The 12,632-nt window shown below is 36.3% G+C and overlaps 1 protein-coding gene across 1 annotated transcript in view; it reads left to right on the forward strand.

Moving 5' to 3' along the window:
* Positions 1-12,632, forward strand: part of LOC107676498 (phospholipid-transporting ATPase IA-like) — a 183,185-nt gene that overhangs the window by 124,505 nt on the left and 46,048 nt on the right. The window contains exon 24 of the mRNA XM_016471053.1: positions 4,466-4,530. Coding sequence (XP_016326539.1) covers positions 4,466-4,530 — 65 coding nt within the window. The remainder of the gene's footprint in view (positions 1-4,465; positions 4,531-12,632) is intronic.

The following is a 12,632-nucleotide window of genomic DNA, read 5'->3' on the forward strand; positions in this document are numbered from 1 at the left end:
CTCTTTTATTTTTTATTTTTTTTATTTGATTCCTCAGTGTTTGCTAAACGTTCTGTAATTTATTAGTCAGTATATAATACAGAATGTGGTGTATGCCTCATCTTATTCGTTTTTGTTAAAGCTGCAGTGCTTTTTTTGGTTAAAAATTATCCAAAATAAATATTTGAGCAAGTACATAACCAGCCAGTGTTCAAAACTATCGCCTTACTTTAGCCCGATTCACAACGGTTAGCTTATAATAATGTTTTCTAATTTGAGTGGTACGGGTAGGTTTTCACGGGAAATTCGAGCATGCTGCTGCGTCATTACGTCACTTCTGTAAACATAAAGAAGTTGTCCCGGCTACTAGGCTATCGCATGTGAGGATCCTGCAGGTGGAGGATCGTTTATAGCCTTTTCTCACAGCAGCTGGAATAATTAAATGTATAATTTCGATGGCGGATTGTAATCCAGAAAGGATTATGTGAAATGAAATTAAGTTATATTCCAGTTTTAAATGTGCTTCTGATTACAGATAGCCTGGGATTACACAAGATTTGTATTTTAAAGACAACCAGTTCTAAGGGAACATAGTTTGCTTTTTGGGTTAAAAGAATTAATAACTGTAGATGGCGCTTCATGACCGTGAGTCCTAAGCGGCTATTCACAGAGAAGGCGTTTTTGCCATAGACTGTATGGTTTTTGCATTTTAAAAAACAAGACACAGGAAATGTAATCGGAAATAACTATAAAATATGAAATGGGAAATAATAATAATGCACACCCTACAGCGCACGGACGTTTAAAAGCGTGCTTGACGTGCGAAAACAACATGAAAGTGAGTCAGCTTAAAGTTTTTTGGATGAGCTGACTTAAAGGGATAGTTCACCCAAAAATTAAAATTGTGTCATCATTTACTCACCCTCATGTTGTTCCAAACCTGTATGACTTTTTTTCTTCTGTTGAGCTCAAAAACGATACTTTGAAGAATGTTGATAATCAAACAGTTGAAGGTAGCCATTGACTTCCATATTATGGAGCAAAAACACACAGCTTTATGATTACTATGGCAACGTCCGCCTCGAGTCCATGACACGAGCACTGCCTTGACTGTACAAAACACGTCCAAAATGAGAGAAAGCGGCAGCGCACAGTGTTTTCACCGCTTGCTGTATCCTGTGTAAAAGGGGCTTTATGGGATTGTTTGCATTGCTCATCTGAAGCGCGTGCGCGCTGGAGCGACTCGTCAAAGTAAAGTGTAAGCATCATTTAAATCACCATATCGCATTTAGTTTTGAGTAGTATGACGTTTCAAAGCATTTTAGATTGTTTCTTCTTATTGTGTACGTTCATAGAGGGAGAGACGAGTACATTGTACTGAATCAAATTGTTTAAATATCTGGAAAGCATTAACCTTTCGGCACAGATCGGTCTTTAATTGCTTTTAAATCATCTCTTAAAACCTATTTTTTTTCTTTGGCTTTCAACTCATTGTGAGCTTCTGTCATGAATGTGTGGTTTGCCCTGTGCTTTCATTTTATGTTTAGTTCAGCACTTTGGACAGCCGTGTTTGCTGTTTTTAAATGTGCTATACTGTATAAATAAACAAACTTGAAACTTTTATTAAGTTGGCATGTATCTTAAACACAGAAGTTTAAAAAAACAAAACAATTGATGAACATGAATAGGCAAAAATACATTAAACGCAGTTTGATTTAATTTATGCACACGCTGACTTTACCTGTCTTAAAAATACATTTTGATAATATATTTATTATTATTATACTTTTTTCTCAATTTATTATGGACCACTGGACTAGACAGTGCTTCACTATGCAATTTTTAAGTTTAAGTAAAGTAAAATTTACATTTGTGGAATGTGAATGAAAAAAAAGTCATTATTATTATTATTATTGTTGTCAATTTATCACAGATTTGGATCCCAGTTTGAAAACGACTGAACTAGACTGTTCTTCATAACTTTGTTTTGTTTTGTTTTACAATAACATAGTGGAAAGTAATTAAAGGGGTCATGAACTGAGAAATCAAAATTCCCTCGATCTTTTGACATATAAGAGGTCATTGTGCTTTAAAAACATCCTGTAAGTTTCAGAACTCAAAACTTTCTCGTTAGTCTAAAAACAGCTTATATACTGCCCAAACGACAGGTTGTGGAATGTGCCACTTTATGACGTAATAGTGTGGCTAAACACCACCTCCGCAGAAGTTCAACGCCTGCTTCGACATCTCTGCCTGTTTATTGTGCGCCTATATTGGATCCGACAGTAATGTTGCAGCACACAAGTGTGAGTAACTGTTTTTATTGTGTGGTCACTATTGCTTTGTCTGTTATTACAGATCGTTTGATATGTACTGAGTATTTATGCATTTTTATCCTAAATCACAGCATCCATCTGTGAAGGATGTAGGCTGTCAAACATACACAACTGCTAGCCAATCATAGCAGTGGGCTCCACAAACCGCCACGCCTATTCAAACAGAGCGTTCCGATGAGGGGGGTCAAAACAGGACAGAAAATAGCCTATTACTTCTAAATTATGTTTTTTTATGTAAAAATCTTGATAACATTATAAGTGGAACTCAGAGAACAGTACAAAATAAAAAAACAAAGGCCTTTAAGGTTTTTTTATCACTTGAAATCATGAATGCATACATTAAAACCACAGCATATAAGGGTTCTTCATTTCCCAAACTTGCACTCTCCAAAAACATATGAAAAGCTATCAGGAGTGAAGTGAACCCTAACACTGTGAAGTCGAGCGCAGTTTAATCTCAGGTTAGTGGGCACTTAGGGTTGTTTGGCCGCCTCTTTTACATAGTACACGAAACTGCTCCAGTTCTTCTATCCACACTAGCCCTCTGACGGCCTTATTAATGTATCAGACCATTAAGCAGAAAGTTGGATTGAGGACAGACGAGCTATCCACACTGTGCTGCTACAGCTGGGCTGTTGATCCTGGCCACTGGGTGCCACTGTAAAGCCTCAAGATTAAAGCCCAAACAAACAGCATGCGGCCAACGCAAACAACTCAACATGCCCTCTTCTAACCCACAGCCACTGCCAACAGACCGAATGAAAACCCACCCTGCAGTAGCGCAGAGCCAATGCAACCGCTGATTGTAACCTCAGTGCCTCCTTTACAGATTCATACAGAGTTACGCTGCGTAATGCAGGTGTCACAGTGAAAATCTGTCGCTTCTACCAAGGGTGTTTTAGTTTAACCAAGTTGAAGAAGGATGAGGTGACATTAGACTGCCAGCAGTCAGGATGAAGCTGTGGAAATATGTCAAGGTTTGGGTCACTGACAGGAAACCAAATCTGTTTTCCACACAGGCAGGAACTTTGAGTGAATATGCAAGTTTGAAATCAACAGAAGCACTTAAAAAGAAGGAATGACAGGACAGGACACCGGCACACAAATGCATACTCATTCATGCTCTTGTTGAATTTGGTCACAGTTTTGTAATGGCATAGTCACATTTACTTAAGGGTGAAGTGTGTCGTCTTTTTTTTTTTTTCTTTTTCTTTTTTTCTTTCTGTTAAAATGTGCAAAGTTAGCTACAAGGCTACTATTCATAAGTTGACTTCCCGAATGGCCCCACTACTAGTGCTTGAATTTGGAGCCTTAGGGTTTGGGAAACCTGTTTTGGAAATGATTTTTGCAGTATCGTACAGTGTCGCTATTAGCATGGAATCATATGCTAAACATTAAATAGTGTAAATTATTATCCTTTTATAATAACTAGTATTGTTATGCGAAGCAATGAGTTTTACAACAACAACAAAAACAGGTATAATGTTTTACAGCACCAACAATTATAGATTTTTGAAATATCATTGCTAGGATAAATATATCAGGTCTATCTGATAGTAATTACTGTAATTTAATATAACTACTGCTTTTGGGCAATTCTTGTCTTTTATAGTAACTTTTATTTAAAACTAGTGTCCCGGTGATTCTTTCCAGCACACACACACAAACCGTTCCCCACGGACATCACTCCTCAAATACTGAGGTGTCGGTAACCTATTAAACAGCAAATGGGCTTGTCCTTGGCCTTTATGTTGTTTAGACACATCCTGATGGATGATGGGATGTTGTGTTTTTTTTATCGGGTTGAGAGAGCCCGCTGTCAACCTTCCAGTTGTGATCTCATACGAACAGAGGAGAGGCACGTTAAAACCAATGTGGCCTGGGAGTCTTAAACTCAGGTCTGCTGTAAACTTTAATCACAAAATGTGCTTTTCACTCCTCAATTAGTCATTTCTTTCATCCGTTGCTGTGGTTACACATCATATATCTTTGTAATGTTGAAAAATGTTTGCTAAAATACGAAGTTGCGGCGAACCATTCGTAATTTTTTCAAATGCCAAGCAAAGTGTTTTTTCCCCACAAACAGGCTTAGTGAGAGGTTTAAGTAATGAGTTCTTTTTTGTTTATTTAAATTTTTTTTTTTCCTGTAGGACACTCCTGCAAACTGCTCACGAAGAACATGGGCCTGCTGGTGATAAACGAGGACACCCTGGATGTGAGTATTGAGACGGAGGTGTATGTTTATTTGAAAAACCAGTTACATGTCACCATTTGTAATGCAAGCTCAGAGAAGAGATGAAAAGACATGACAGCTGACGGATCACTTCAGGCCCCCGGTACATGAAAGCATGTGACATAATTCCCAATGTGACTCTCTTCCAGAACAGTTATAGATTTTGTTTTGGGTTTTCACCAAAACCGTTCCCCTCCGGTTTCTGTCTTTGCTCTCTCGTATTTCTCTGAAAGAAAGGAATAAAGTGATATAGTGGGGCCCAAAAGACTGGAGCTCTTACAAAAATGTTATGTTGTATTTTTATAATTACACTATTTTATTATTATTATTAATAATAATAATAATAATAATAATAATAATACATTTTTATTGTTTTACATTACGCTACTGTTCAAAAGTCGGGATCAGTAACTTTTTTTTAAAGAAATTTATTATTTTATTTGGTAAGAATGGATTATATTGATCAAAACAGACAGCAAAGTATCCTGAAAAAATTCTCACGGTTTCCACAAAAATATTAAGCAGCACAACCGTTTTCAAAATTGCTAATAAACTACAAAATTGGTTTCAAATGATAATATAGAAAACAACAAATCATAATCAATCCACAGACTCCACTCCACATCTGAAACGAATGAATGAGAACAATAACACATCAGGCAAAAATGCTGTTTATAAACATTGTACCCACAATTAAAAAAAAAAAAAACAATAACTGGAGACTGTGGATTATGATCACCTGATATTTGACATTTTCTATATAATCATTGAGAAACTAAGAATTGTTACACTGATGAAGGCAGATTGCCGAAGCGTTTTTTATCTCCTGTTTTAACTTAACATGCGGTGAATGCATTGATTGCCCAATTGATATTAAGAAAAGTTACTTGAGCACCAAACGTTACTCCACGACAGGTGTAATGGCTGCTGAAAAGTTCAATTTAAAATTTTAATTAAAATTGTAATATTTCATAATATTTTCGATTAAATAAATGCAGTAGGCATAAGAGACTTTCAAAAACATTAAAATATCTCACCAACCCCAGACCTTTGAAAGGTAGTGTAAATATATATATGTATGTATCTGTGTTTTTGTGTGTGTGTGTGTATATATATGTGTGTGTATATATGTATATAATATATATATCTTTCCGTACCCACTGTATATATAAAATAAGAAAAGAAAAAATGATTTAAAATATTAGCATCATTTATATTTTTTAGTATTGGATTTGCCCCCCTTTTGCTTTAATGTCAGTGTGATGATTTAATGTCAGCCTGATTTGAGATTATCCAGTATAGTAGAAGAGTATCTTTATCTTCAGTGGAAGCGAGAACATCTGACCATCTGTAGAAAGAAGTCACATGTTCACATGATTTTTATTTATTTTTTTTTTTTGATAAGCAGCCTTGAAATATTGCAGAATCTTTCAAATGGATTTTTTGTCATAACATTTCTTTGTTTTGAAATGTTCAGCTTTCTGAAACATTGTTTATTTCCAGGTTTAAATCATGTATTTTAAAATGTGGTTACAGACTTTGGGATCCTACTGTAAGTGTTGCTTAGATGGAACTTATAGGAAAGAGAGAGATGTGGTTGCACCACATGGAGTCGTTTAAAAGACGGGAAAGGGTCGTGGACTTAGAACAGGGGTTTAGGACCCTCTTTCATATACACACATGCACATGGTACAGGCCAATAACTCCCTGATGGGAGAATCTATTCTGTTGACTATGAAACCGAAAGCCATCCGCTTTAAAAGAAGGAAACCATTTGAAACACACACACACACACAGCCTACAGGTCAGCTGGCCCTTGCAGGGAGGGTCTTGTCTGTTGTCTGTGGAAGTTAAGGGCTCTAGAAACCGTTTGCACAGCTTGCGCACATACAACGGAACTCTTGGGTGGGGCCCGTACTGTTGCGAGGGGGGTGGAGTTTAGGCGATGACGGACGGCTCTTAGTCTGTCAAACAGCCGTTTAGCGTGATAGATGGAGCCAAAGAAAAAGAGGAGAGAAATAAGAGGAGCGTTCCATAAAGCAGACGGCCGCCATTTGAAATGTCAGCGCCTGGTCTCCCATGCATATGCACATGCTTATACAACACGAGAAAAGAAAACAAGGAGGAATTCTCGGAGCGCTCGGAGGTCCGGCAGTGGTGGGATTTGCCGTGCTCTCACATTGCAGGAGAAAACACTGGAACAGTGCGCCTCCCTTCGCCTCGGTCCTTCTCTTTTTTTTTGTTTAACACATTCAACATATTAAGGAAATCAAGATGGATAAAGGAGCCCACTCATCCGGCCCAGAGAGAGGGGTGGAGGTCTTCACCGGACGTCTGAGTGGGGTTCATTATCTCAGTGGAGGAAAATGCAAGGCACTGTGGGACGGGTCAAAGAACAGTAACTCAATAATCACATTATAAATGCAGAGGACCCTATTCCCTTCTGCTGCTCGCAGATGAAAGAGAGCTATAGTGTGCAGATAAACCAGAGAATGGAGAGACTGTAGAAGAGTACAAAGGCAGAAAGAAATGGGGCCAAAAATAGAGATACTGCAAAGCACAGAGCGCACTGTCTTTTAATTTAATTTCATGTAAAGGAGCCATTTTCTTGCCTATGTAGCATTTAATTTATTTTCCCTTGAGGGGAAAAAAAACGTATAATTTTTATAATGTTAGTGAGTTTCATGAACAAATACAGTTTGTAATTCAGTTTTCTTCACTGTAACTTATGCTGACAGCCTTTTAATTGCTGAAGTTGCTTTCTGCTCGTTGCTAGTAGACGGGGCCACACAGAATTTGTGCTTGTAGAATCTAGGATGCCATTGGTTGAAAGCAATATTTTTCTGTTTTGTCATTATCACAGTATGATTTTCGTAACAGTTTGATTTATAAAAGTTTTTTTAGAGATTTTTCAACATAAAAAAAATCTTGTGTTCTCAGTGATTTTTTTTTTTTTTTTTAATCACAAATTTATTTTATTGTAATTTCAACTTAACGAAAGATGTTTTTTCTATCTTGACCTAATTTTCTTGTGATCTCAACATAACTAAAGTTGCTCTTGTGATGTTCATTTTCATTTTTCTTAAGATCCTCAACTTCATTTTGTTTTTTCAAGAGCATAAGAAAAAAAAAAGGTTTTGTTACCTTGACATAATTTGTTTTCTTGTGGTCAGAAGATCATAAAAGTTTTCTTGTTATCTGAACATAAGTTGTTTTCTCAAGAACTTTTTTTGTGATCTTGGTTTTTTTAAGATTGCAATTTTAAGATTTCAACTTAAAATTGGTTTCATCTAATATTTTTTTTTCTTGATTTTGAGGTAACAAAAGCCATTCATAGGCATTTATAATTTGTTGTTAGTAATAATCTTACACTGATTTTGGATGTGATTTAAGTCCTGGTCATTTGAAAGCAATAAAAAAAAAGAAAAAACGTGCATGGCCTCTTAGCCATAAGTAATGCCATAACTGTGATTCCTTGATTCCCAGTTTCTGCCATTTGTATTCCTGTTACAGTTTTTTCTATATATGTTGCATGAAAAGAGTCAACCAACAATTGGACTTCTCATTTGTTTGCAATAACAGCCATATTCTCTCTTTCTTTCATAGCCAGTTGATTCTGTCAGGCGGTAGTGTGCAAGTGGGTGTCCGTCTAGGCATTTTTATATACACTGTGAGTGTATGTATGCACTTGCAGTCTTCTATCTGTCATTGCTTCATTGCATGACACATGTAACCCAGCCTTTATGTCCTTCCGCTCCTTGTTTATAATGTCCGATATCACATGCTTGAGTCCAGGCATCTCAGTAAAAGGGTTTTTTCCAGAGCGCCTAAATCAGCCGTTATCTGCTGGATCTTGGCAGTGTGTGGAAGCGCTGATGTACTGTATATCCCGCTGATGCCTTCTGCCCACTTGCAAAGCAAACACTCTTGAGTCATCATGGTCCAGTTTGCTCGCACAGCCATAACACAGAGGCCTGTTTGGACGACTGTGAGGGTTTAAGCCGAGCTTCTCAAGTGGAGACTGGGAAATGACAATGACTTGTGAGGAAATGGAGACATTGTCCTCTAATTAGTCTTTATAAGTAGTCTTATCTGATCTTATACTGTCTGTGGCAGACTTGCTTATTATATATACACATTACACACAAGGGCACCTAGAGAATGGATGCCACATATTAGAGAAGCTCTTACAGCTGCACTTCTCTCTCTTTCTCTGAAACCTGAGGCTTCTCTCTCTAAAGCCATGGTTTCTCTCTCTAAATATTTCCTTTGAGCTTGGGTTTCAGAGTCTGTTATGCCAGGAGAATGTTGGTTGGTCCCTGAGGTGTAACCTCACTACCCTTAGGCATCTGCCTTCCTCAACACACACACACAGACAGTCTCAGACACACAGTCTCAGATTTAGTGGGGATCAACAGCATAGATCTCCTTTAAAGCTTTTTGGTGTAAGACAGCTATAATGATTATAATGTGTCATGCATCTTTTTTTTTTGTTTATTTTATTTTGTAATTTGTCAGGTATCGGCTGATAGTGGGTATTTAATGGTTTCTGCTTAATATAAGGTTTAGATCATCGGCATAGGACTAATTTAAAACCCTTGTGCGCTCCTCATTTGGGAGTCACACTCATGGTCTTCGTGGTCAAAAGTGACCGGACACCTGAAATGTAACTTCTTTTCTTTTTTTTTTTTCTTCAGTAAAAGCAATCTAATATATTTTTGTTCAATAATATTTTTTCTTTTTTTCTTTTGTATTTTGAGAGAATTTTATGGTAATAATTATTTTTCCCCATTGAAAATAGTACAAAAATTTATTTATTTATTATTATTTATCATTAATTTTAAAATTATTTTTCAATTAATGCAGTATTTTAGATTAAAATAGAGACTAGGCCTTTAAAATCCTATTTTTGAAGGCAGAATAGCACCTCCTGGTGAGAGCAAAAGAAAAAAAAACTGTAATTTCATGGTGTGACCACTAGATTCCTGTATAGGACTCTATAGAGAGGCTTGTGAATTCCCTAGTTGTTTTATACATAATTGTTTACTTTTATTAGGTTGTGGATTTAAATGTATACTAAGGCATTCTCAAAGACTACTTTTTGTCAAGGTTTATATTTTTAGCTGTTTTAAATGTTGATTTGAAGTGTAGGTTTTTGCATTATTATTACTACATTCAACCCTGAACACAGAAAGCATTGTGTTACACAAAACATTAAAATTCTATAAAAATGTAACAAAAATTAACAGGAATGCTTTATCAGAGCTTAATCCTTCTGGGTCTGATCTGATTTTAACCTCTTATTTCAGTCTTCTGACTCATTTTGACTATATGGTTATAACCATACCAGTTCATTTGAGTATGTATAATTCTGTATGTGTGTGTATGTGAGTGTGTGTAAGTAAGTGTGTGTGAGTGGATGTATCTGTTTTTGTAGTTGAATTATTGATTTTATTTTACATAGTTGCAGTGTTGCAGTCACACCAAGTTCATAGGTGTGTGTGTACAAGTGTGTGTCCGCATGTGTGTGAGTTGGTGTGTTGATTTTGCACTCTAGATGTTTTAGAGTTTCACCCCTTCATTGCTGTGCAATTTTTTTCTGCATTGTGGGGTATTTGTAGATTGTACACACAAAAATGTTCTGTATTTTCTTTTTCTTTTTTCCATTTCCCATTCATTTCCTATGGTCGGTCATTTTTGACCGAAGACCATGAGTGTGACAATTGTTTTTTATGACCACTTAGCTTTTTCGAATCATGCCCTCAATTTTTTTTTGTGTTCACATACCAAGTGCCATAAAAGTCACCAAGTTTCGTGCCATTCTGGTGAAGCTGAGATTTTTAAAAATTCAAATTGTAAAATTCTCAAGGGTTAAAAGGGTAGGAATTTGTTTTTGACAGATTTAATTGTTTTAAACCGTATTTATTTAGTATTTATTTAAAAGCAACAATATCTCAGTTTCATTGATAATGCTGTTTTTTGTTTTAATAATAGTAATAATAATAACTTATTTTTTACTATAATTATTAAAACACAAAAATAGCAATAGCGATGAAATTATTATATTATTATGTTATATATCAGCTTATTGGTAATGGTCAGATTTTTGGCACTTTTTTAAAATGTCTGTCATTAAGCAAGATGTGATGTTATTTATATAGCTAGGTTTTTAAAAAATGTCAACAGTTTAATTAATGTTAACTCACTTGTTTAGAAAGATTCTCTTCAGTCTTAGAGAGAGTAGTTGACCTAAAAGGGAAATCTAACCATAAAAGGCCCTGACTCTGACATCCTGCTCAATTTGTGAAACATTTTGAATACTTTAAAATTCTTCAGCCTTCAATCCTGTCTGCTCTGCATAAACTTGCTTTTATTAGTCATTATTTCACCCCTCAGATACAGAAGGGCTTGTTTGTGTCATGGTTTTCACCATGTTGGAATGTGAAGCCAAAAACCTGCTGGACAGCTGTGGAACAGGAGCTGCAGATAGAGACATGCCCTTGAAACATGTTTGTTTACCCAAAATGCTCAGGGATTTAATGCTGTGAATACCAGCTTCTTTGAGGAAAGAGGAATTTCTGTGATGATTCACAATCACTCTTAGAGAGCTTATATAGTGGAGACCACTCTGGCGCTCTTTCTTATGCTTTTTTTAGTAGTTGTTTGCAGAACCGAGAGCTGGTGTGTGGTGTTTCCTCAACTATCAGGATTTGGATCATTTTCTGAGCGCCCTGTCGTTCCAGCAAATGAGAGGCAGGAGCTGTGTGATTTTATAGGAAATTTATATGGAGTTCAGCAGCATTCCTAATCCAAACACAGAAGTGTCCTCCCACACGTCCCGAATCCTTACAATAACAGCCTCTTACTACAAGGTGTATTTTCTGCTGACAGTACAATTTTCACCATTAAACTCAGTAAGAAACAACAGTCAGGTCGAGTCAAAGATCCCAATTTTTTTCTGGTTCAGTCAGTATTGATTAAGATCTTGCAGGTTTAATCAACACACAGAAATATTCCTGGCTCCCGGTTTGAGCCCATACAGCTGTGACAGAAGATTCCTCGGAAATATCCCATAAACCCAGAAGTATGCTCACTCCGATTGCGTGAACACAATGAGAGAGGGAGAAGACTGAGGTCTGCAGCTTTGCTAGTGCTCAGGGTAAATTCCCATGCCGTTGTGTTAGCTGGTCAGGGCCATTGAAAAGCCTTGTTCTAACAAACGAACCATCACACCCAGCTTTGGCTTTGCTCTCTCCGTAATGAAGCGTGCCATATGGATGTTCTCACTTTGATGCCCTGTGCATTGACAATAAACAGACGTAAACACCATGTGCAAAAGTGTCTGGTGCGCTGCATGCGAAATCCCATGCTATTCTTGGGACTGATTACATTGGCATTGAAGGAAAAGGAGGAAATTATCCGTGTTCATATGTGGTGTCCAGTGTTGGGAAGGTTACTTTGGAAATGTAATAAGTTACAGATTACAAGTTACCCTATTTAAAATGTAATAGTAGTGTAACTTTTTCAATTACTTTATTAAAGTAATGTAACTGATTACTTCTGATTACTTTTTGATTACTTTTATACATTTCTAATGAATGTTTATTTGCAACTGTTAATCATTTTCAAACATTTACACCATGCAAGATTAACCTTACAGTAGTGCTCAACACTGTCAGACTTTTAAAATCCTTCCTCACTTGAATTAAGATGATCAAATTTGAACTTTGAGATTGATCTGAAGTTCAATGCAGATTTAAAATCATAAGAAATAGTTTACTGATACTGTTTTTGAAACCAAATCTTTGCATAACTACAGGAAACACTGCATCTAACAATGGTTTGGAAAAAAATAGTTAATTAAAAAATAATAAATAAAAGCATATACATCAACTCAAATACAGTTATCTAATAAGCATGTGTCCTATTCTGTGTACTAAACTCCTGAAACATTGGTGTCTCTTTGTATATGATATGATGATAGTTTTCTCAAAATAAGTAAAATGCTCATGAAGTGACTCAGAGCAGTTCTAGAGATTATGTTTATGTGTTCATGTACTCATATATTGAGGCGGCAGAGGCTG

This window comes from Sinocyclocheilus anshuiensis, unplaced genomic scaffold, assembly GCF_001515605.1.
Source record: "Sinocyclocheilus anshuiensis isolate Anshui unplaced genomic scaffold, SAMN03320099.WGS_v1.1 scaffold64, whole genome shotgun sequence".
In the NCBI taxonomy this organism is placed as follows: domain Eukaryota; kingdom Metazoa; phylum Chordata; class Actinopteri; order Cypriniformes; family Cyprinidae; genus Sinocyclocheilus; species Sinocyclocheilus anshuiensis.